The 26,290-nt window shown below is 42.4% G+C and overlaps 1 protein-coding gene across 5 annotated transcripts in view; it reads left to right on the plus strand.

Annotated features, from left to right (window-relative positions):
* Positions 1-539: 539 nt before the first annotated feature.
* Positions 540-26,290, plus strand: part of EPHA5 (EPH receptor A5) — a gene marked incomplete at both ends in the record, with an annotated part of 202,842 nt that continues 177,091 nt past the window's right edge. For 4 of the 5 annotated variants that reach the window (XM_080621606.1, XM_080621609.1, XM_080621608.1 and 1 more), the window contains one exon: positions 16,257-16,310. In XM_080621606.1, coding sequence (XP_080477732.1) covers positions 16,272-16,310 — 39 coding nt within the window. Of the gene's footprint in view, positions 667-16,245; positions 16,311-26,290 lie in introns of those variants that run through there. The other variant, XM_080621607.1, reaches the window with a different exon arrangement.

The following is a 26,290-nucleotide window of genomic DNA, read 5'->3' on the forward strand; positions in this document are numbered from 1 at the left end:
TTTCTGGCATTTTTCCTTTCCTGGCCACTGATGAGCCTTCCTCTCAGGCTTCCCCGTCTCTGTGGGCTGACGGGATGGAGGTTAAGTTTTTGGGACCGTAACGGGTGGCGGTTGCGAGGAGCATCGAGGCTCCCCGATTCCCTTCGGCGGGCTCCCCGGGGCCCGAGGGACGCCACGCAGGGACAGCGCTACTGCCCGCTGTCCCAGACGCGAGCGCGGGTCTAGGGTAAGAGCCGTATTCCAGGTGTGATCCCGGCTGCTCCCCGAGGCTCCCTGAAGCGCGGCGGGCTCCGTCCCCCGCGCAGGGACGGCGACGAAGCCAACGACGACGGCGGCCACGGGTCCGCCCCGTCGGGGGCGTCTCCGCGGCGGCGCGGGGCCTCCTCCCCCATCCCCGCCCCCCGGCTCCCCAGTCGCGTCTGCCGCTGGACGGGAGCGGAGGGTAGCCGAGCTGTGCTGTCAGCTCGCCCCGTCCCGAGCCGACCCTAGCGGGCAGCGCCGGGGAGGAGCCGCCGCCTCATGTGCTGAGGGAAGGCGGGATGGGGCCGCGAGTTGCTGGCGGCTGGGCCGGCACCGCCGGGGCGCCGGCTCCCGGTTGGACGTGCCTCCTGCCGCTGCTGCTGTGCGCCGTGCTCCGGAGTCTGCTGGCCAGCCCCGGCAGCGAGGGTGAGCGCGGATGGGGAGGCCGGACCGTCGGGGCAGCGCCCACAGAGGAGGGAAGGCTGTCCGGCGGTGGTCTGGTTCGGGCTTATGTGACTCAGTTGCGGAACATTCTTGGGGAAGTGAAAGAGGCTCTGCTCGTGGGGAGCCGGATTCCGCGCCGGGAGAAGGGAGCGATACTGGTCGATGAGGTTGGGGGTCCCGGGGAAAGGGAGGCGGCTGCGTGCGGGAGCGGCAGCGCTGCCTCAGTGTGTGCACAGATTCCTTGGCATGGGCGGATTTTGCAGTGGTTTGGGTTTGGATTTTTTGGGGGGAGGGAGGGTGGAAAGGGGCGCAGCAACGCTGTATAGGTGCCGCTGCGTGGGGACGTTTGCACGGGTGGGTTGGCATGTCCGGGCTTCCTAGTGGTTTGCGCAGGGGGAGTTGCACAGGTACATTCGTGCGGGTGATTTTGCAGGGCTTCGCACGAGTCGGGCTGCACGGCTGTAACCGCAAGGCTTCGCACAGGGGAGTTCTCACGGGCATGGGGGTTTGCGGTGCCGCGCGCAGGCGGAGCGGGAGCGGGGCTCGGTGGGACCGGGCCGGTGGCGGCTGCGGCTGGGGAACCCTGCAAGCGCTGGCCGCAGTGCGCTTACTTCGTGGCTTGAAATACATGTATAAAAAGGAGGGGAAGCAGCGGAGGTGCCGGTATTTAACCCGCAACGCAGCGGAGCGCGGCCGTTAGGGATGAGTTTTTTTTGGTACGTTTGATCTCTCTGAAGCCAATAGCCAAAACCGTGCCCAGGCTGCTTGCCTGGCAGGGTACTTCCAGACTTTAAAACCGGACTGTGTTTTTTCCCCTCTATACGTGGTGTGGGCACTGCTTGGGGCTTTTTTTGCTATTATTTTTGGATCTGCGGACAAGCTGTGATGTGAAAGCAATGGATGGAGAAGTTCAGTATCTGAAGGGGATGCCGGCGGCTCGTAGCAGGCTGGCTTGGTGATGCACCATAATTATTGCTGAAACTCCTTTAGAGGGAGGAGGTGTGCAGGGTCTGGTATAGGAAAGCAGTACCAGAATTTCAAGTACGTGGCCTGAAGTAAGCAGCTAGCTGTAATTTGTTTTGGAGAGCGAGAATAATGTGAATCACAGTTTTCTTTAAAAAAAGTGCAGAGGAAGGGGAAAATACAGTTCCTCTGTGTGTGAAGTTATCCAGTGTTCAGGAAGTGCATTGGTTCAGGGGATGGTGGAAGTGACTTTGCCTTGGTTAGATAACGGTGGGCCCAATCCTTCTGCTCCTACGGGATTTTGGAGGTTTTTACCCGTGGGAGGTGGTGTAGATGCTTCTGAAGGTCTTTCCCTGTTACTTGCTTCCTGGAAGGGATTATGTCCTGCGTGCTCTAGATACCTGCTGAGAGACCGGCAGATGCTCCAAGCCCTGTCTCAGTCATCTTTGCCAGTTCTTGGAAGATCCGGATAGTGCTGAGGGTCAATGGGAACGTTGGCTGAGCATAGAGGTGTCTCTGCCCATGAACAGGCAACAGTAGAATAGGATTTACTCAATAGGAGGCAGTACTGTAAGGGATTAATGAAGCTGCCTAGCAAGCGGGTTTAGTGGCATTTTTATGGGGAGGTTGCAGGGGAATATTACAATAATGATGAGCAGCATGAGCACTTGCTTTGTGGTCTCTCTCCCCCTACTTTGCTTGCTGTTGCTCTCTGTTTCTTTAGTAAATGCAAAGCTAAAAGACTTCAGATAGGAGGAGTCTGACTCTGGACTTGAACTTATTCAATAACCACTGTCCTTCGCTGTTAGGAGATTTATCTGTAAACAAGCATTATTTGACAAGTGCTTCTCACAGCATGTCTCATTTGCCAATTACTACTGAACTGCTCTGCTCTGGGAACGTCTCACCCTGCAGTACGTGAAGTCTAACGCATGAGAAACCTCAGCTGCTGAAGTCTGCCTGCGTAGCTGTATGCCACTGACACTTGTCATGAATTTGGGCTTGAAAAATTCAGTTTGGCTGCTTCTGGGCTGTGATGAGAGAGATCCTCCCCTGGGGTTAGTTGTCATATTCAGCTGGTTAGAAACTTTACTTTTGCTTGGGTGGAGGTAGCCGTCTTAGACCTGGTAATAATATCTTCAAAAGTTAGCGGTATTGTTTTTTTCTGGGTTTTGTGTTTTATTATCTCTCATCTTACTCACCGTGGTTAAACAACTAGCCAATACCCTGTGCTGTGTAGGTGTGTAACATATACGCAGGTTCATAAGAATAACAAGTTCTCATAATTACTTTTTTCTTTAACCCTCTATTACACTATTTTATTTCTCAAAATCTCACCATAATACGCAGTGACTTTGTAGCATAAGATATATGCAGGTAAGAATTCACAGTGCGTGGTTTTCTGTTTTACCCTCCAGTGGAGGAACACTTAAGGGAAAAGACTTTAAAAATCTAGGTTAGGATTTCTGGGAGGAGGAAAAGAAGGTAAATTCAGTGCTAAACCCCCCAGTGCTTGGGTTCTTTAATGTGGAAATAGCTTTTTGCGAGAGCAGCTGAATTTCAGAAGCTCCTGCCATTTTTTCTGGGGAATTATCAAATGCCCAGCGTGTATCAGAAGCCTGGTCACCTTCATAGGTAACTTCAGTTACTGATAGAAGGGTATACATTAGGAAAATGGATTTATATTTTTTCAGGTTTTCCTATAATAGAGAAATAAAACAAATTTTTATTTTTACACTATATCTCAGTTTATATATTAAAAGCAAAACATATTTCATGTATTTTCAATTATGGCTTAGCCTTTGTTTTCAACACTTTATCAGAGTTCATTGATTAAAACCAGAGATTTCCATCTTCCCTTTGACTACTTCTACAAATGCAGAAATTAGTCCCAAAGAAAATGTTCCAAAGAGTATACTGTAAGTATCACACTATTTCCAAGTGCCCTTATTTCGAAAGTGCATCATTGCTGTAAAATGCATCCCCTATGATAATAGGGTGTGAGAGGTGAGCCCTGCAGTATGCGACTGGGCTTCCTGTGCCTCCTTTAGTTTAAAAGTGTGTATGTTTTAAGTCTTTCTATTGTAAGTACTGGAGTTTGGGAAGTGGCTTGTATAAATTATTTACATAAAACATAGAATGAAGACACACAGCACACCCCCCCTCCCAGGTTCATTATTTGTTATGCATCACCTGTGGCTTTGGAGTTGTTTGCAGACCTCATTTGGATGTCACCCAGATGACCTTAAAAAGTGTCATGCAGGCTAATTATTAAAAGAGTGGAGTAAGTTATATCTGATTGCTTGTAACAAAGTAACTCCACGACACATTTGCGTAATTGTCATTAAATACATAGTATATTTCATTTTAGGGCTTTTCAGTAGAAGTAAGTGCTGATGGGGCAGTTTTATAACAATTAAGTACATTGTTAAGAAAATAAAAGAAATACAGTTTGAAATAATGACATTGACCTAAATAGACAAAGGCATGAAAGACAAAATGAGTCTTTGTAATGTGTTGTATTTGTTTTAGGATTAGAAGGATATTCTTTAGTTACAAACTTCTGCATTTGTTCCTCTTCCTCTTAATTCTTCCAGTCTTTTTTGGAGCTTCCTTTATCTTAATGTATCGTTTTTATTTTGAATGAATGAATAAATGAGTGCAATGAAAGGGGTGGGTCTGGTGCAGGCAAAAATAAAGAAAGGTTTTAATTTGCGGATTATTCATGCCAGAGCCTGGAATGAGCCTACCTGTTCTCAGTGTGTTGACTTGCGCGTGTGTTGTTTCATACTGACATATAATTTTGGTGTTGTGGCACACTGCATAAGAGTATATTTAGATATAACATCACAATGTTTATCCTTAATCAGTGAATGAAGTCTTTTTGAGGGAGTTATTTTTCGTGTATTTAATAGAAGCAGGTGTGAAAATGGTTCTAATTTTCATATCAATGTATTTCAATTAGACTAATGCTTCAGATAAAAATACACACGATCTGAACGTTTTGCTCATTACTTTGCTTCTGGTAGCTTGTCTTTGTATATCATGTATTCCCACAGCAATTGCATTTTGTGTAATTACGTAGGAGCTAAGCACTGCTAGCATGCATATCCATGTGTATGCAGAACAGGTAAGTTTGGACACATTTCAGTCTGCTCACAATGCTTTGTAAGGGTGCTTTGAGGAGTTATATGTTTTTCATTTTGTAAATTGGAATGGTTCCTGGTGTGCTTTCTGTGATAGCAGAGCGTAGCCCCAGCGCTGTGTGTTTATTTTATTCACAGGAATAATCCCATTAACTTTTAAATTTACTGCAGTGGATTTACTGGTATGAGAAGGACAGCTCATGTCTAATGGTCTTTTTGGGATCAGTCTGATGTGTGATGTATGGCTTTTCAAGAGGTTTAGAATGACTCAATCATGGCTTTAAAATGGAAACTACTATCCTTTTAACAGTAAAACAACATTTGAAATGCAGCACTTTTAAGTATATGACTAAAAGCATTAGTGCCTAATGACACATGTTTAGAAAAAGCGAAATAAACAATAGCAATGATTGACTCGAAGATAGTACTGTTTCCTTTTGAAGCTTATTTTAAAAATTGTAATAGATAGTGGGAAACAGGCAAATTGTCTTAAACAGAACCACTGACAGTGCTTATAGTATCGTAAATGTTGACACCATAATTTGATGTATAAAGAAGCTATTTGCACATCAATCTACAGATGGGTAAACTAGCAGGTACCATGGGAGAGAAGAAAGTTAGTGGGCTTGTCTGACAGCTTCTTCCCCCTCCTCTATTAACTCTCCCACCATTACCTCACTTTTTAGCTCCAGTGTACAGTTTACCTCCATGTTTGCTGTTCTCTTTCTGTTAAATAAGTGAACAAAATCTTGCCTATAAAGAAGTGTTTATTCTTTGCATTACAATGCAACGTTTTGCAGCAGGCTCTAGGGGATTGGAGGCGGGATCAGGATTTAATAAAATCTGCCAGAAATTGCAAAGCTGGAAGAGTTTATTATGTGTGCCTTGTTCTCTGATCTTTTATTGATGCTTTACTGTTTTGAGGGTTTCTGTGCTGCTTCTGCAGGAATTCTTGTTCCCAGCACGTGCTGAGATAGCACAGAGTCTTTACCTTGTGCTGAGATCCCTCAGCTCATCTGACTTTAGGGTCTTGAGCAGAAGTAGGTCTGTTAGATGTCCCCAGTCTTTTTTACTTTTACTCAGTTCCTGTATGTGCGCAGGAATGTATATTCTTGAATAGAGATGAGCTTTAAACATTGCTCAGGGGTGTTAGGGACATGAGACCCTGCCCCAGAGTAAAAAGAAAACAAACCCTTGGCTTATTTTTTTCTCACTTCGTCCTTAGGAAGTAAATTGAAATCTGTATGTGGCATAAGGGCAAAATGAGATGTAAAAAAAGCCCCAAGTGCACACAGATTAGTCACTTTGTGGAAGCACTAAATTTCTTTGTTATTTAGTGCTCACTTCCATGGAGGAAAGAGTATTCAGTGAGGCTCGTCAGCAGATACGCAGCGTACTATTCAATAAAAGGTAAAAAAAAAAAAATCTCATGCTTATAATAAAACATCTAAACACATAATTGAGGTATTGGTCATAAGTGTACCTTTCTCAGTGACTGTAACTGCTGGTGAGAGATGGGGCCTCATTTCAGCTGGGATGGGCTTGAGCTGAGTATTTTTCTTAGAGAATGTTGAAGAATTACTGTGTTAAAGATTGCATTGGAGAGAACAATTTTTTTATAACTTACTCTTTACTAAACTCATTTTCTTTGATCTTGGTAAAATTGCAGTGTATTTTAAAAGCTAGTAGAGAATGTTTTTTTTCCTTTGAAAATATATTTTGTTTATAAGATGTCCCTCATTTTTGGCACAGGCAGAATGGAGAGATGGATTGTCCTCTGTGTTCACATTGTGCCTGTCTCTCTTCACTCTGCAACTGGCTGGACGTTGAGGTGATAGGTTTTGCTGAGGTGAAAGGGTTTGTTGCCGCAGTTGCTTTCACAGGCTTCTGTATTAGCAAACTTAAGCATTGGCTACAGTAGCTTAGGTGTCTCAAGGGATTTGTTACCCTTTTAGTTGTCTGTTTGACCTATTATATCTCTTACAGTCTCAGTTTTGGTATTTGCTATGACTTTAGCCAATGCGGTATCTGAGCCTGTCTGAAGGTTTAATGCGCTTATCCTCTTGGAGGTAGAAAGCAATTATCCCTGTCTTCCGCAAGGAGGCTAGTCAAGAGGGGACAGTTGGGAGGAGATGGGAACATTGCGATTCACAGCACTTGTGGGTATGGGAAGTGATGAGTGGCTGCTTGTAGAGGTGCAGTGGCATGTTGACTGCTGTGGACAAGTATGGTGAGACCTGCAGGCTGCCCTGAGCTGTGTGTATGAGCATGACTTTCCTGCTTCTGTCTTGCAAAGAGGACTAAAGATGCTTTGGGTCAGAATGATTGGCATGGGAGCATGCTGTGACTGTCTCACGGAGAGAGCTGCTTGTGGAGAAACACCCTCTTTTCTCTCCCTCTTTGCTGGTATTTGAATTGTTCAGGAGGTTTGTTAGGAGGACTTTGACCAGGTAGTGCTGTTCTGGTGACCGCTAGGCGGAAGGATGAGTTATCTGCAGGAGAAGGTGATATAGCATGTACTATCACAGCAGATCAGAGAATACCTGTGTGAGCTGGTCTGGCAGCCCTAAGGGAGAAAGTAACTCTTGCCTCTTGTCTTATCCTAGCAAGCTCCTGAGCATCAGCAGGGTTTCAGCTGGTATGCTTTTGAGCAAACCATGCCCCTGCCACAGCTGGGTGCTTCTAGGTTTAGGTGGCTGTGTAGCAGATAGTTGAAGCTGTAGGAGAGAGGACAGAACCCCTGGGCTTGCAGGTTTTCATGCCAGCTACTTAATTTTGGTGCAGGGGGCAGTACTGAAGTGTCTTGCCAAGTTCTTATCTTCTGGGTTCTCTAACCTGAATCACTTAATGTTAGAAAGAGGTCAGGCCAACCAGTCTGAACTCTCTAATTCTTTGAGGGATAGAGAAACACCTGGGAGGAAATTAATTATTCAGTATCAGTAATGTGCAATTCATGATGTTTCTGGGTGGGCTTGTATCACTTTTGAAGTTGTGTCCCAAACCAGTGTAACTACTTGGTGAAGTTATCTGCATACTTGCCTTTGCAAGTTAATTTCTGAAAACCCCCTGGCCATTTTGGTTTATCCATCTTTGCTTTACTAATATTTACACACTACCTTTTTTAAATGTGTTGGCAATGTGCTGTTCCCCCTAGCAACCTCCATCCTCTTCCCTCAACAGAAATAGAAGGGATAAACTGTCAACCCCCTGAAAAGATGATAGATCATCTTAAACATTTTTTTTTTCCTACCAAGTGCTATCTAAGCATTATGTCAGTTCCTTTTTTTATACTTGAGTGAGCTCAGTGGCAGCAGAGTAGTCATTATTGTCAACAGGAAGGCTTTATTGGTGCTGGACAGTGAGGTCTTGCAAGTCCACTGGTAGTGAAGCTGACAGCCTTGACAGGTCTGGATGTGTCTGTGCCATATTTCTTTCCTTTTGTTTAGTTATATGCATAACAGAATTTGTTCATCATGTCTTTTAGGATACCTTTTAGGAATGGAGACTGTATTGGTTTTAGCTGGTAATGCTCAGATTTAGGGAAGAAGGTGAGATACCACCTCAGCACTGCCGGCATGTGTTTTGATTGTGCTGGGAAGCTGTTGGGATTTTTAGGGCTTGACTTTGTGTATGTTTAATAAGGTGCTTGCTTAAAGTAGGGTCTTTAAGAAACTGCGTCCTTCAATGGATTGCAGTGGCTGGAGACCATGGGCCTGCAGGCAACGCTGGTATTTTGTTTCTTCATGCAGGCTGGTTGTCAGGTTGCTGACTGCAGGTGCTGGTTGTATCTTGCCTTCAGTGGAAGCTGCTGCTTCATTCTTACTGGCAGAATGATACTTGCCCAGATGGTTTCTCCAAAAGATTTGTGCTGTGGCCAGCTCAGAGATCAATTCTAGTGGTACAGTGTTGTTTGCATTGGATCTTATGAGTGGGACTGGAAGTATTTTATTAGCTTACTTCACAGTGAATAGATAATTTTGAATTACGTGGTGATTTTGGGTGGGAATGGGGGTGTTTGCTATTTAAATTAAAAAAAAAAAAAGGCAAACCATGCTGAAGTTTTTAAGTTTTCAGGCATTTTGATGTCAAGCTAATAATCTCCTGAGCTTCTGCTTTAAGTTATGTGTGGTGAGAAGAGCAAACCACTGCCTCTTGTGCAGGTCCTTGTAAAGAACCGAGTCCGGTTGTCAATGTGGCTTTGTGTCCCACTTCCTGGTGCTACAGCTGGTGCTGTGCCTGTGGGGAAAAATGCCGCCAACCCAAAGAATTTTGTCAAAGGGCAGTATTGCACCCCTGATAAGCAGTGTGTTCAAACAAATTACAGACGTAATGCAGAAATTACTGGCTAAAATTCTCTAGCTGATGTTATGATTGCAGTTGTCCATCTGGCCTTAAAAACCTATTAATCTCTGATGCAGATTCTAGTGTTTTGGCTCTTGCTATAAAAGAGAATCATGAGAAAACTTGGAGCAGAATGAAGCCAACATAATAAAATATAAATCTGCAGTTAATATTAGTTTGCTAGTTCATTAAGTAGTGTATATTTTCTTCCTCCAGTGGGCCATAAATAATAGGTATTGCTACAGCTTGCACTCTGCTGTAGCTTGTTTCCACTGATGGAAATGTTCCAGAGGTTCTTGCCTCTGTGTGTTGTGTTTGGTCCCAACTCAGTGAAGCTAATTAATTCAAAATGTCTGCTTCCTGATGGCTTTGATTCCTTTTAAGAGTTTGGTTTTCTTGGTTGTTTTTGTTTTCCTGGATTATTTTTGACTGTCACTCGTTGGAGTGCATTGGATTTATACTTTTTGAAGAAATACTTGGCACATCATGGAAAACAGTTGGAAAATGAATGGCAACAATACTGCAATAAAGCCAGTGAAGATTTATGAAGCAAGAAAACTCATGATGAAGAGTCCTCTGCAGTCAGTGTGTCTTGGTAGCGCTGTGAACTCCAGGAGTGCGCGAGAAAGAATGGGGGAGGTATGCAGTGTCAGGAGGAACCAGCTCTGTTAATGATGATGTGTTTGGCAGCTATACCCCTGCATTGGGCAGAGGAAAGAGGAGGAGAGCAGGGGGATGAAGCTTGGTAGAAAACCTGTGGTGCTACTCAGGAGACCTCCCGATAAGGGTTGGGTGCAAAGTGCTGCTGTCACATCTTGTCATGTTCCTTGACACCCATTCAGCAGAGCATTTCACCTAATGTTTAATTGGCAGTGTGTGAGTGTTCCCATGAGAGGTTTCTCACAAGTACTTTAAATGTAGTTGGTCCCATAAGCTATGGTCATGTCTGGGGCTACCTTGATGTAGCTCCGGCCTTCCCATGAGTGGCTGCGTCCTGCAGAGTGCTATGTGAAGGGGGCCAAGGGGCTGCAGAAGGAACCTTGAGGAGGATGTAGAAGCACTTGATTCACACGTTTTTTTCACATGGGAGTTCAGACTCAGGCTACCTAAAACAATGTTCATATTCCTGTTCAATTTGTAACTAATATATTAAACCAGAGTTTTGCTTCATTTGCTTAAAATGAAACATTAGAAATCATGTGATGTTTTGAAATATTTATGCAGGCTTTAAGGAAGGTTTCTCCTGTTTGTGATGGAAACTGTGCTTACAGGGTATTGATTTGCTCAAAGAGGATGTTTTTTTCCTCCTGCTTTAGGTGTGTTTTAGTGAAATAAGCTTCTTACGATTTTACAGCTTCATGGCATGAACTCCATCAGCTTTTGCTATTCTGATCATTTTGCCTGTTCTAGAGCAATTTTTCAGGATAAATTTTGGTAACATGTGCCCTGTGACAGGCTGTAGCCTGCAAATGATGCTACTGAAAAGCAGGACTACTCCAGTGCATAAGGATTTAGCAGAAATCCTCTCAAAGACCTTGGCAACCCAGGAGAGTTCAATCTTTTGTGTGCCTGCAGAGATTTTCCTGTAATGTGAGCAATGAAGGTTTTTGTGGAGGATCCTTACGTACTGAAATGGCAGGAGGGTGTGTGGCTGGTAGGGTCAAAAGTGCTCAGTGGTTTAGATTGTTGTAGGGCTTTTTTATTTATTCCCCCAGATTGTTTCCCCCTTTCTCCTCCCCTCCTGCATTTGAAATTGAAGTGAAGAAGCTGATTGTGCTCCAGACTGGATCCAGGAGAGCCATTTTGCTTAAATGGCATGACGAAAACAAAAGTCCATGCATGGATCAGAGGCTTGTACTTCAGGCATTGTATCATTATGACAAACATGTCCTGCTTTTGCCTAGTACTGCCACATGGCATTGTGTTAGATAGCTGTGTCGGATGGTGTGCTTTGCTGTGTACATAGCACTATTGGTTTAGGTGAATGTTGCATACCATCAGCCCTGGTATTTCTTGTGCTTCTTGCAGCCGTGGTGAAGCTGCTAAATGCTGGCTGCGTGAATGTGACAGGGACATTTGAGTAAAAAGCTATACCCAGTCTCCCTGTAGGAGATTCCTGTGTAAAAAGAGCACTGTTAATTTGCCAGCTAGAGATCAGGACAAAGTTTTAAATCACTTCTGGTTTTATTGTGACTTGATTGCTCACTTGTAGTAACCAGCCTGTCTGAGAACAAGAGTGTATGCCAATTCCCTGGGTTATTCTGTATTAAAAAAGAAAAAAAGACTATGGTATAACTTTAGACTTAATCATCATTTATCCTACCCTGAAGGCATAGAAATTAATGATGATATAGATCTGCGTGGCTTTGTGTTCCCCTTGACTGAGCATTAGAAATAATTAGGGCTTGTGGGATGGATGCACTGATGGTGGAGATGAGCAGAAAACATTTGCTGCTGTGTGTATGTGCCTCTTCCAAGTTTGCTGGCAAAGATACAGGTTACGTGTGTGCTTATGGGCTCTGAGGTTTCTTGCTTGTTTGTTGAGACATAGCTAGCTAGTGCTGACAAAAAGAAAGTGGGAATAAGCGAGATCTGTTGTTTTGAAGGCTTTTAAGATTGTGAGCCAAGCAGGGTTGCTAGCGACTTCTAGAGAGATTTCTTCAGTGTAAGCATTCCTGCACTGAGTCCTGCTGAGTCCAGCTCTGGGTTATGACTGTGGAGTTTCTATAGCATTGGGACCACCCCAGGAGCCCTAAACTATACTGAAGCTGGCACTAGACCTCTTGAAGTGTGGAAGCCTCAAGTACATAATTGGAGGCTTTCCTGAATTACCTCCTTCATTGACCTGAATGCTTGGATCAGTTGGTTGTTACCCATACCCAAATGTGTGCTGATGGTCATCACAAGTCAGATGGGGACCAAGTGGTTCTGCTACTCTGGAGAAAACCTCTGGTCTCTTTCTTGCTGTGGCTTGAATGAAAGCCAGTTTCAGGGGGTTTTATTTGGGTGCAAAAAGCCCTCATCTCTTCTCAAGTAGCCATGCAATGAATTAGGAAAGCACCTTTTTGGGATGGTGGCAGCCCTTCTATAAAGTCTCTGCTAAAATGGTTTCCTCTGTGTTGCAGGTACCTATTTTACCTGCTGTTTTCCCACTGTTTCTTCCCCAACCTGACCAATCTGCATTTTTTTTTTTTTTATTATATCTATTTCACCAAAATTTTGTTTGTGCTAGGCTGGAAGGTGGTGGGAAGAGAGTCTGTGCCGAGCCTGTATGGACTTCTGTAGTGGGACCATGTACTGGTGGCCTCTCTGGCAGGGTGGGATGGAAAGGCTGCCTGTGTGTCCCAAAAGTGTTGGTAGCATCATCACCCTGCGTGGAGAGCTCTTGCAGCTGGGCTGTTAAAGGAGCCATGCCTTTGGAGAGGGGATGCAGGGACGCTAGCCTGATTGAAGGCTGAATCAAGGTGGGATTGGGACCTGGCAATGATGCAAGTAAAGGACAGATGTACTGACAATGACTGGGTAGGGTACTGATGGAGAAGATGCAGATACTTTGTATCTAGATGAAACAGTGGTAATTTGTGTTTACATCAGAGTTTTGAGCATTCTCACAGCACAAATGCACATGGTCCTTTCAGGCAATTTAGAATAACTACTGGCTAAATATATTCCTGGCAGATCAATGTAGTGTGGTATTTTAGAAGATACACTGTGAAAGCAGTCCTGGGCAGAAGCATATGGAACAGATTTAGCCTCCCAGAGTTGTGTGGGCTGTGCTAGGAGCCCCTCCATTGCAGAGCAGCCTGAGCACAGGAGGAGCTTAAAGTCACTTGTTGCTTTTTGTCTTTCTGGTATGTGAATTTTGGGTTACTGTGCCACACCTGTCAAAAGGTGTATCCAGTCCTCTCCTATTTATTTTTATTCTATGCATAATTCTACTAAAATAAGGGAGGAATTGAGTCTTTTCTGACTGGAGATTCAGTATTCAGTTCTGCTGGCTGACTCACAGGTAGGAAGATTCTCACTGACTTGAGTTAGAGCTGAATGGGTTGTATTATCTTTTCACATGAAGAAAATTATTTTGAAATTGAAGTTAATAACTGCAATTTTAAAATTGTCATTGATAGCAAGATAATACAATATTTAGTTGTATCTTATTTTTATGATCTGATGCTTGAATAAAACATTTTTTCCTCTTTTCTTTAATTAGCATGTTATGAAGTTTGTGGCATCAAACACACCATCTAATTACATTCATTAGTAGCATCTCCAGGACAAGTTTTAATTAAATTGTACAATGTAGATCAATACATGTTTTGCATCCATTGCAACTTACGACAGGAATATATTGTTCTGCACAGTTTAATTACAGTGACTGTAATAGAAGGAATTTGAGTAAACCTGCCAGTTTGGCAATCACACTCCTGTCTCTTGCTTTTTAAAATAGCATACAGTTATAATACAGGACATGTTATTTATGTGTGTCCTATTGTGAAGAATATATTAAGATCATTTTTTTTATCCTATTGGAAAGAAACTGCAGTGTGGTTCAGGAGCACTTGGATACTAATGCTTGACTTCAACTGGAACAGGAGAAATTAATGTGCATTTTTCCTCAAGACTCTGGGAAGGGAAAGGCTGCCCAGCACTGGGTGACACATCTAGTGGTAGATAATAGGAATGCTTTTATTTTGCCTGGGCTATGAGGTGGAAAGCCACCTAATTGTATGTTTACTTACTATGAATATAGTTCATTGCGGTCTCTAAGTATTGCTTCCACCAAATGTCCTGTAGATTGGTAACGTTGCCAGCTCCCAACTGTTTTCTATTTTGGCAGGAGAAAGCATTCCAGGCATGAAAACCCTGAGCTACCAAATGTTTTTGCTCAACTTAATGAAAATGTACTTGGCTAGGTAGAACATAGAATCATAGAATAGTGAGGGTTGGAAAGGAACTTAAGATCATCTAGTTCCAACCCCCCTGCCATGAGCAGGGACACCCCACACTAAACCATGTCACCCAAGGCCTCATCCAACCTGGCCTTGAACACCGCCAGGGATGGAGCATTCACAGCTTCCCTGGGCAACCGATTCCAGTGCCTCACCACCATTACAGTAAAGAATTTCTTCCTTATATCCAATCTAAACTTCCCCTGTTTAAGTTTGAACCCGTTACCCCTTGTCCTGTCACTACAGTCCCTGATGAAGAGTCCATCCCCAGCATCCTTGTAGGCCCCCTTCAGATACTGGAAGGCTATATACCTTATGGTAGTGTCCTGTAGTAATACTTGCATACATTGTGAGAATGTGTGGATAGACAACTCTTTAAGACAGATATTAGATGCCAGAGCTGAGAAGTGATTGTTTTTCTACCTGAGTGTTATATTTTTGTGTCTTGGGCTGGTTTTGTGTGCAAGGGATTATAGCAGTCAGCCTTCAGTATAGGTACAATGATGAAGACCAAACTGACTCAGAAAAGTTTATTGTGTTTTTTCTTTTTTTTTTTTTAACCAAATCGGTTGTTTAATCATTTTAAAATTTTATATTTAGTATTATATTATTTATATTTATATTATTTAATATTATATGTAAGATTTTAAAGGAACATACCTTTTAGTATAGGTACTTCTGGGGTTTCTTACTGTTTCTCTGGAGATAGTGTAGTCCTGATATCTGAGGAACTTGTATGGCAGCATTGGTAATTTTTTCTGCAGTTCCCTGCAGTGGGGTGACCCGGGCTGGTGTAAGGTAGGCTTTGTTTACTTCGTAGCCATTTCTGTTAGTGTATTTTGATGTGCAGTGGCAGCAAATCAGCCTGATAAAGAATGTTAGTGATGAGAGTTATGATACTCACATCCTTTATTCTTGTGCATGAAACCTGTTTGTTTCTGTTCTCTGGTAATCTTTAGTGTCTACATGGTTGCATTTCTAAAAGGAGTGAGCCCAGCACCTCCTTCATCTGTTTCAGGCTTGTTCTTGGGGTAGATCATCAGGGGCTGGGAAGTCTTGAAAGTCCAACTGGGAAAACTTCCAGCGGGATTTTTAAAGAGCAAGGAGAAGATCGGGAATTGAAGACCCAGGGAAATAGCTTCCTTTTCGGAAAGGACATGAGTGCAAAAAGTGAGGTATCCCACAGACAAATGTACTGTGAGAAGTGAGCGTTGTAATCCAAAGACAAGGAAGCGTACTTCTAAAGAACAAGAAAGTTCTTCATAGGTTGAGATTTTCGATGACAGCTGTTAATGCAGAGATAAGCCTTTTACTTCGAGATTTAAAACCCTAAATACAGGAGGTGAAATTTCAGCACCAGAAGCTCCTATAATTTTTCTTAGCTGGTTAAGTGTGTGTAGACTTAAGTGACTTCACACTTTTTACTCAGTATTTCAGGTAAAATGAGGGGGGAGGAAATGTTAAAAGCTTAGGAATGTTCTTTTTGCTGCTTAATATAAATTGCTGATTGCTTATGTGTTTTAAAACTCCTCTAAATTTGATTGTGTGCGGAAAAAATTATCCCTTGGATAACTTATAATGAAGTTGTCAAAGACTTGGGGAAAAATGTGGGAGATAGAATAGATTCCTGATAACAGTAATACTATATACCTGCATATAAAATACTTTGAATTAATGATAATCTGGAAACTCTGCATCTGTTGTTTTGTGTTTCGTTTTGTCTTCAAGGCCTGTTTATGCTACGGACATGTGCTACCTTAGAAGAAATGTATGTATGACCCTGCATAGGTGTTTGTATGTACAGCTATGTACTTTATGTCTTACATATGCATATAAACACACAGTATGCATTGTGTATTTATTCCCCACAGAAGACTAGATCCTAGGAATGGGAGGGATCTGGATCTTACAAGAGTTTAGTGCATTTGCAACTTGGTTTCAGTGGCAGATCTCAATGGAATAAAGTAATGCATTCATAGAACTGTTTTCAGTGTATGACCTCATTGTTAGAGGAGTTGTCGCATTGTTATTCTGCTTTACAAAAATCCAACTTCCTTGGTTAATTTTAAATACCTTGTTTACTCTAGCCACCTAAACATGGAAATATTTATTGAATGCTGTAATCCACTCATCTTTAACATTTTTTTCCCTCTTATTTTCAGTGAATTTACTGGACTCACGAACGGTAATGGGGGATCTAGGATGGATAGCCTACCCAAAAAATGGGGTAAGTCTCTGTTGTTGTTTGCTTTCTCTCTTGCAAATTATACTAATCCTTTCCATTTGGAAAGTAGACTACTGGGTTTAAAAACTCCCTGGAGTGGTTTGTCAGCAATGGAGGGAGAAAAATAAAACAACAAGCTGTGACTGGAAAAATGGAGCTGTGTGGCTAGGGGATTGATTTATTTATGCAGTGGAGCCAGCCACAAGTATTAAAAAAACCCCCATAAGTCAACCCCCTCACTCTTTCCCTCACCAAGAAAATCCATAGGGTTATTTAAATTTTTTCAAACTATAAATTCCTGCTCTCTTTGAGCCTTTGGGGCAAATGTACAACACAATTTCCTGGAAATCTTCTTCTGAAACACAGGCCCTGGGACATTGCTGTTAGATTTAAATAAGCAGGGCAGTTTAGAAACACTTCTCATGCCCCTGATAAAATTCTGAGAGCTGATAAAACTGGAGCACGAGCTGAGTTTTAAACACCTTGAAGAGCCTCTGTCCCTTACCGTTACCTATACTGAGAACTGAAAGAACCTGGCTTCTAATTTCATACCTGAAATAATGTTGGAGTTTAGATGCTTTAATACCCTCCATTGTGTCTGCCTGGCCTGACTACATCATGTGAGCAGTCGTTGCTGTGACTTTGGCTTGGCTAGGGCATCCTCAATGCTGTTCCTCAATGCTGTACTGTAACAGAGCTTTGGTACAGTCTTGAAAGGTTGACTGAGTCACAGCTCTGAGTATTCCTGTCAGTTCCTGGGAGCCATGAGCACCATCTGAGGTGAGAAATCATCCCAACACAGAGATACTGCATGACTGAGCCCTCTAACAGAGCAGCTCTCAGGAATGTGTTATTCCAGAGCTTTAGTCACCAACTGAAATGGGCTGCACAATTGTTCTGAGCTCCAGTTGGATTGTCATAAAAATGGTGGCAGTGTTTATATGAAATGCAGCCAACCCTGCATATATGTATATATATATTACACAGTGACTTTCCATATGTTCTGTGTGAATGAAAAGTGGTAGAAATGGCAGCTTGGTAGAAATGGCAGCTTCACTCAGGCAAGCTGCATGGCAGGGGTGTAAAAGTTACATGGGGAGCTGAGTTTATCCTCAACTTAGTTCAAGATCTAATCCTGTTGTGGTCAAAGCTTATAACAATTTTTTTTTTAATCTATTAATTTAAAGCCTAGAACTAAGCTTGCTCCTCTTGCATGTGTGGACATCGGAAAAACAAGTACTAGGTGTGCTACCATCATGTGTTGGTGCCACGGCTTTCTATGAAGATCCTGATGTCCACTTCTTAATAGAAGATTTTTCCTTTTTGAACACCTCTTGGTATTTTTCCTATGGTATAAAGCACAGTTGCTGTATATTCCAATGTCCTGACAGGAATATCACTATTAAAATAACTAGGCCTGATGAGTTCAGAAGACTGCTGAGTCTGTATAGGTAGATGAGTAAATGTAAAGCAAAATATCCCATGCAAACGCCTCAGTTGTATCTTTTAATTATTTAGAGATACCTTTCTATATTTACAAGCTCAGTTTCCGAACAGCACTTGGAAGTGCACTCATGAATGCCAAATGAATGGTTACTTACTCAATAGGGAGATTTTTTTTTTCCTTCCTTAAATTAACTTCCAGAAGTAAAAAGTGAATCAAGCAGTTGGTTTTGAATTTCCAGAGGTCTCCTCTTAATCTTCTTTTTTTCATGGGGTATCATAAAAATTTAGGAGGTCAGTCCAATTGTCTGTTTTTTTGCCTAATATAGTTGCAGTATTTTGCAAGTACTTTCCAGAGCTACTTCTCTAACTGCCTTACCTGCTCTGCAGTCTGTGCTGCACTCATGCACTGTTTACTTAGTTTTTAAAAAAGATCTACCTTGTAGAAAGATTTAAAGTAACTCACTTCAGGATTTGAATTTGTAAAAGGAGGGATCTTTAACTGACATCAGAGATACGCAGCTATTTTTTGAGGTATTATCATGCAAATTTGTTATTTCAAGATGTCCTCTTAGGGAAAATCTTGGAAGGTCTGTGTATCTGTCTGCATCAAGGAAAGGAGCAGAAATGTCGTAATGAGTCACACTTTGCAACACTATAGTGTGTAGATACAGACTATGTGCTGAAAAAAGCTTTTTGATGCATGGTATTTTATTACTGTTATGAACAGTATTCTGTAGAGTCTAGTCATGCATGATAGCAATTCAGTGGTGATACGGTTCCAGCTGAAGATACATTAACTTTTGAAGTACCCTTCGACACTTCTAGTATTGCTGCTTCTCCACTTGATTTTTATTATGAATCTTAAGGATACAGTGTTTTTCTTAGGACTACATCTGCTGCAAGTAGGAGATTGCACCAGGAGCACAGCTGCTGTTAAAGAAAGCAAGTATTTAGTCTTCATAGTTGTATGGGAGTGCCTGGGAGAAGTTATCTGTGTATTACAAAGGTTCAAGCTGGTAGGTTTTCAAATCAGATTTCCACATTTATAAAAGACAAACAAATAAAACCACATCCAACCGAACACAAATCCCACCAAAACAATGGGGGTAAGATGCCCAGTCAAGCCAAAATAGTGCTTTTGGCACATCTTATGTAGGTGTCATAGTCTAAATTTTTATTATAGCGGTGTGTCATGGTAATTTTTGTGTATTAAAGTTTTCAGACATTCCATGCTCCAGGGAGGTCCAGCCGCCCTTGTTTAGCCACCCCATTTTTGCTGAACATAATGGGAAAGTATGATCTAATTTGGGAAATGAAAGCAGCAGTGTTTGGGAAGAAGACTGATCCTCTAGTCTGCAGGCAGATGAGTTTTAGAGGTAGGCCTGTTTCATGTCTGTAATTCCAGATAAAGCACTGCATCTGCATTAGTCCCCACAAGAACAGACCTATATCTACTGATAAACAGTATACAGCAGCTCATCTTGTGAGTAATGGGTTTTAGGGGAAGGGAGACCAGCAGTTTAGCCAAGGGTTGCCCCTTCAGAGCTTTGTCTAGCTGGGTGCTTATTTCGTGCAGGTTTTGGTGTGTCCATGATCCCTGTAACCTGAGTGTCCTTCATTTCCCCCATGCACATTGAAGGTGAGAAAAATCCCCCTCTTCCTTTTATATGGAGCATTGAGTGACCAGTGGAAATGAAATGATGTGGCCAGGCAGGGGTTGAAACAATGTCTCCTGGTGTGAAGAACCAGCTTTTGTGCAGCAGAAGGTGCTTTCTTCTTTCTGCTGCTTTGCTCTGAAAGATTAATGTGATAGTGTGGCTTCCTGGCTGCCCCAGGAGGCCTTCTCTGGCTGTGTGGGTTCATCAGCTTGCAGCAGTTGAGCAGTCAGCTCTTAAACCTGCGGTTATAGCTGTTAGAGTGTGAGCAAAGTCTTTGTGAGTTCTGCGTGGCCATGGAGCTCAGAAAAGGACTTTCTCTGCCAATGGTTTGTGGTCAGCTGCCGCTTTTTCAGCTCAAGTTGGGAATTGATCCTGTTATTATCTGCCAAAGGGACAATCTGGACTTTGTGTTGCAGCTCATGGAAGTTTATTTTAACCTGGAGGAGGTTATTAGAATTACCAGAGGCTATATCAGAGAAGTCTTGTCCCTCTTGAGTAGTAGGAAGCCTTCCAAACACATCAACAAAGCCAGTCAGTCTTTTTTATTAAAGCTATGCATTAAAATACAGAGGTCTGCAAGGTCTTTTACCTCTGGACTGATCCTGGAGTGTTGCTTAGGATTATCTGAATTGGGCACATCAGAGGTTTACGTGTGCATTACATATGGCTGTGACGCTGACCAGCTCTGACCTACAGAAACTGCCTGCACTTGCCTGTGCTAAGCATATATTTTTATCATACGGAAGCTCACATAAGCTTAAATACAGGGTGTTTGCAGGCTGTATCACCTCATTTCCTCCCTTGTTTTGGCAGGAGACTCAGTGATGCATTTTGACTCCCTGAAAAACCATAGCAGGGGGAGAATCTCCTATCAGCCTGTGCTGTTCAGTCGTATTTGGTCTGGCCATGTAAAAACATAACCACTTTTAACAATATCCAGATAATTGCAAAACTGATTAAAATAAATGTTTTTTTACCTGACTTGATTTATTCAGTGATTACGTCTGATTTTTGTTCCAGTGGCTGTAATAGCACTGATTTACTTGTTTCAGACCCTTCTTCCTTTCGGGGTATGTTTTAAAACTTCTTTACAGCTTAGAAGAACTCTTTCTGTCCCAGTTAGAAAACTACACACCTGCTTTGCTTTTGTGTAATGGCGTCCTCTCCCATCTCCTCCACTTCCATTGATTTTCCTGCTCTTCCTGTAGCACAGAACAGGAAAGCCTCTGCGGTCCCTGGGGAATTGGCCATGTTCTGTGGCTCATGGCACAGCTCCATGTGCTAGGATTTTCTTTTCAGGCTCAGACAGGAAAATAAGCATGTACTAAGAAACCTGGTCCTGTGGAGACGTTACAATTCTTTATTCATTGCAGAAAATGGGGCTAGATGACTGCTTGCGTGTGAACGGCGAGAGAGAAGACAATTGCCCCTGCTTTTGGTGGTTAATAAGGACAAATACCAAAAGTCGGGATAAATTCAGGCAGTTTGAGTCTTCAAGTTGCTTCTCATTTATGAAGGACATTGGTGGGTTTGATATTTTTTTTCCCTCCCCAAACAGCATTTCTGGCTCATTCTTTTGAGCACAGGTATCCGAGGGTGCCTCTTTGAAGTTAAAAATAACAGTGGTTTAGATTACTCAGCATGGTGTGTGAATACATTCATGTTGCTCTCTGTTAATCTTAGTTCAGATAGAGATTTTTACACAAGAATCCTGGATTGGAGGCAGTGTTTGCCCTCAGGGACAGAAATAAAATAAAGGGGGAGGGATATGGGGTAGTGAAAGGAGAAGGAGGATTCCTGGCACCATTGAGCTATGTCATGTAGCTATGATTCTAATTGGCATTTTTGGGGCAGTACTTCTGGCAGCCTGTAATTTTTGTTTGGGTTGTTTTTCTCTTGCAAAAGCTGCTTCTTGACTGTGACCAGTGCAGAAGAGGAACTGGGAATATGCTGTGGTTTCAGCCCAGCTGGCATTTAAGCCCCACACAGGCCCTTGCTCACTCCCCCCTGGTGGGATGGGGGAGAGAATCAGAAGGGTAAAAGAGAAAATTTGTGGGTTAACAGATTAATGGGTAAAGCAAAATCCAAATGTACAAGCAAAGCAAAACAAGGAATTCATTCCACGCTTCCCATCGGCAGGCAGGTGTTCAGCCATCTTCAGCAAAGCAAGGCTCATCATGCATTACTTACGAAGACAAACAACATTACTCTGAACATCCCCCTGCTTCCTTCTTCTTCCCCCAGCTTTATATGCTGAGCCTGGTGCTGCATGGTATAAAATGTCCCTTTGGTTAGTTGGGGTCAGCTGTCCTGCATGTGTCCCCTCCCAGCTTCTTGTGCACCCCCAGCCTACTCACTGCTGGGATGGGGAGAGAGGCAGAAAAGGTCTTGACAACACTGTTTTCAGCACAAATCCAAAACATAACCTACTAGCTACTTATGGTCACTTATGCTTATATCCTTTGGGGCCATGATTTTGTGTTTTCTTTTGGTTATGCTGCCTGTTTTAGTGAGCCAGAGTGATTCATGCATGCTTGCATTGTGCAGCATAATTATAACAAAAGAGGTTGAGCTTTGGGTCTGAAAAGACACCAAAGGCTAATAATGTAGTTACGCAGGACTCTTGTGGTAATTGAACTAAACTGCATTTTAAAGCAGTGCGGAGTTCATGTTTCAAAGTCTGAAAGCCCTTGAGTGAGGCTGAAGATGCTGGAGTTTATGGGAGTAAGGGCACTGCCAAGAGAACTGAATTAGGCCAGCTGACTACTGTTTGAATTGATGGATTTCCTTGGTTGAGTTGAAGGCCTTGCCAATGCTTGTAGAGCTGCATTTGTTTCACAGAGCTTGAGTGTATCAATCTAAATCTAAATATTTCAGTTCTGCAATGGGAAGATACATCTTGTATGGAAAGGCTGATGGAGTTGGGTGAAGCGTAGAGTATTGGACTGGCGCACAACCACCCACTTTGAAGGATGCAGAGAAGACAGGAATGACTTCTTGCCCAGCTTTGTAATGGGTAGGACAAGAAAAACAGGATTGGTTTCAGCTAACATGGTTCAGGTTAAATTTGATGGAAAGGACCTTATACTGGTGCATCTCTGGGGCAGATGTGGTGTTTCTTTCACAGGAGGACTCTGACAGAATGTCAGACATTCATCTCTGTTACTCTGGACAGAGTTCATCTCTTGTGGAGGAATAAACCAAGTGATGTTTTCATCTTTTCCAGCCATGGTATGTAGCTGCTTTTAAACCAGAGAACCTCCTGCTGGAAAACAGTTCTCATTGAATAGCCTCACTATTTTATTCATGTTCTTTCTCCTATCTGAAGTTAAATCTTTTCACTCCATTTGAGAATGCTCTTAAATTTGTTGTCCTGGGCTCTCAGCTACCTGCCCTTTGATTTGTATCCTGTTGTCATGAATCAAGCTTTTCTTTGGTAGCAGTGCCCGGTGAGGCATAGGTCTTATTAAAGGAGACCTAAAATGCCTAGAGTACTCTAAGGTACTGTAAAATAAATTAATACTAGTAAGATTAAGAATAAAGCAAATCTTTATCTTGGCTAGAAGTGTATTACAGGAATAATATATTACTATCCTGGTCTTGAAAATACACCACAGAAAAAAAATGAAGGCTGATCCTTTGCTATATCACTTTGTAAATACAGTTGTCATCATTAGGTTCCTCCACACAGGCTCATTGGGCAAACAGTAATCTCCTTTCATGCTAAAAAAAGTCTTTTTTTTTTTTTTCTTTAGTGCCTAGGAATTATGTTTGGGGATAAAAGAGCTTTGAAGAGCTTTATCTTCTAAATCCATTGTTTTCTCTGTTACTTTTGTGCCAGTTTCAGAAGTATTTGTATCCAACAGTTAGTAACTGTACAATTAAAATGTATAAATGTAGTGCCGTCACGGAGAATCTGAAACTCCACAGAATAAAATATTACCATTATAGAATGCGTATACAAAAAATTGGGGCTCATAAAACATGCATTAGGATTTTATAGCTTATGTTGATGAATTTTTGTAGTGTATTACTATTTCATATGCTAAATATGTGTCAGTGGGTTACTTAGCACTTAATTACATAATCCTTTTATAAGACTTAAAATGCATTGGCCTTGCTCTTGCCCCATTTGACAGCATATATTTTTATTCAGGTTAATAATTTTTTTTGGCATAACTTAATTCAAGAGTGCAGTCCTGTTTGGTTTTCTTTCCATGTTACTCATTTGGGAAGCCAGCTCAAAACCCATATAAAATGAATGCTAACTTTGGAAAGGGAAACACATGGTATGTTTGCTTAGGAGGAGAACAGTTAAAATGTAAAATTCCTGAAAATAGTGTTAAGATAGAAGCTGCTATTTTGTCTTCAGGACCAGTGGTTGCCTTGTGTATTGCACAATGAATCCAGACAATAAAAATTAAAGGGCTGTTTTGAAAACTCATCATCTAGCTTAAAACCAGCAAGAAGAGCTTTTTGATTGACTGCTGTTTTACTGCAAAATCCTGTTAAGTGACTATTTAAGAAATAGTTCAACAACCAAACTTCTATTACTGTTAGAAAAGCTTTCAGCTATTTTTCAAGCTATTAGAATGGTTCAGAAATTTTGAAGCTTGAAAATGGTGGCATTATGTTCTCTGTGCCCGTTTGTAAAATGGGGTGGTTTTCAGTGGGTGAAGGCTATGTGCACACATGAAAGAGGAGAGTTGGACCGAGTTTTTAGCTGTTGAAAGAAAATGCCACTATTTCAGTTGAAAGCTCTTTTTGCCTCAAAATATTTTTGTTTTATAGTCTTAGTTTACCTTAAGATGTCTTTCTTTTTTGGAGAAAAAACATGTAGAACTGTATGATTCAGTGTGGTTTGACTAAAGGAGGTAGTAATCATAAGATTGGTCACTTTTAATATTGAAAATACTGTGGCAAAGCAGCATGGAAAGTAAGTACCAGGAGTACACATGGATCCAAATACATCCTTTCAGAGGTTGTGTGTTAACTCTCTCCAAAGAAAAGTGGCAGCTCCTCTCACCAGGTTTTAGGTTCTTTCCAACATGAATGATGATGTGCTGTTGAAGGGAAGATGGGTGACACCCAACTATCAGTCATCTCTGCCTTATCACTGTGACACTGCATGCTGCCGAGACGCTGTGATAGATTGTCTGTACCCCACGGGATGAACAGTAAGTATGAAAGAATTGCAGAACTTGATTTGGCTGCTGCTTCCCCAGCCTGATCAGAGGGTTTGGGGAGAGAAAAACCAAACCCATGAAACCCTTCATGGAAAAAAAATAAAAAAAATCCTGTTGTCCTGTGGGAACCTGTCAGTATTTAGGGGAGAGAGCAGTTATTTCTTCCATGTGTAATGGGAAATTGCTGATCATTCAGGAGGGTTTACTGAAAACGCATCAGTGATGTGGTAGTGATTTAGAGTTAGAAGTGAATGACGTCTGTATGTTAGTTTGATCCTCACCTTACCCCTGTATGACCTTAGTGTGGAATAATCCATGGATGTTGCCAGGTAGCTGCAGGAGAGGGCAGGATGAGGCCCTGAGTGTTGGTAGGAAGCACGTGTGCTCCAGCCCAAGAAGAGTGGGAGCTGTGCATCAGCATGTTGGTGGAGAAGGAAAAGGAATTGCCTGCTGAGCTGGGAACCTCTGGGGCAGCTTTCAGGAGAAGGGTGGTGATAGCAAGGAGTAGAGATTGCTGATGGCTTTCTAAAAGCTGCAGCTGTCAGGCTATGCTGAAACACCTGCAACATAGCCCTTGATTTGCCTTCTATTGCTGCTGTCCAAGAAGTCCAAAGTATTATGAGATACCTGTTTCTTGCCAAAATGCTCTGATAAGCATTTAACTTGTATATTCTTACTTATTTCTCTTTTGTGTTCATTACTCCAGCAAGTGCCAGGCTATTGTTCTGATTACATTAAATTCCTGATTTAACAAACTGAAGAGTAGTAAAAAATCAAATTATTGTATTTTTAAGCACATGTGTTTGAATTGTTAGAAAAGTTATCCATACCTTAAAACCTGTTTTCCCTTTAAGGCTGTGCATTAACATTGCCCAGTTGTGCAGTGGTGGAGTGAGGAAGGCCAAGGTGCAGCTGGAGCTGAACTTGGCAAGGGTCGCAAAGAATAACAAGAAGGGCTTATACAGGTATGTCAACCAGAAGAGGAAGGTCAGAGAAAGTGTGCCCGCTGATAAGCAAGGCTGGCAAACTGGTAATGATGGGCGAGGAGAAGGCTAAGGTACTCGACAGCTTTGTGTCAGTCTTCACTGGCAGGCTCTCTACCCACACCTCTCAAGTGGATGAACTTCAAAGTGGGAACTTTGGGAGCAAAGTCCCTTCCACTGTAAGTGAAGATCAGGTTTGTGACTATTTGAGGAACCTGAACATACACAAATCTATGAGACCTGATGAGATCCATCCCAGAGTCCTGAGGGAACTGGCTGATGTAGTTGCCAAGCCACTCTCCATGATATTTGAGAAGTCATGGCAGTCAGGTGAAGTCCCTGATGACTGGAAAAAGGGAAATATCCCACCCTTTTTTAAAAAGGGTAGAAAGGAGGACCATGTGAACTACCAACGTGTCAGCCTCACCTCTGTGCCTGGGAAGATCATGGAACAGATTCTTCTAGGGGCTGTATTTTAAGGCACATGGAATGCAGGGAGTTATTTTGAGACAGCCAGCATGGCTTCACCAAGGGCAAGTCCTGCCTGAGCAACCTAGTGGCCTTCTATGATTGGGTAACTGAATCAGTGAACAAAGCAAGGGCTTGATGTTGTCTATCTGGACTTCTGTAAAGCCTTTGACATGATCCTCCACAACATCCTTCTCTCTGCATTGGATAGATATGGACTTGATGGGTGGACTGTTCAGTAG

The sequence above is a fragment of the Psittacula echo genome, assembly GCF_963264785.1.
Source record: "Psittacula echo genome assembly, chromosome: 1".
In the NCBI taxonomy this organism is placed as follows: domain Eukaryota; kingdom Metazoa; phylum Chordata; class Aves; order Psittaciformes; family Psittacidae; genus Psittacula; species Psittacula echo.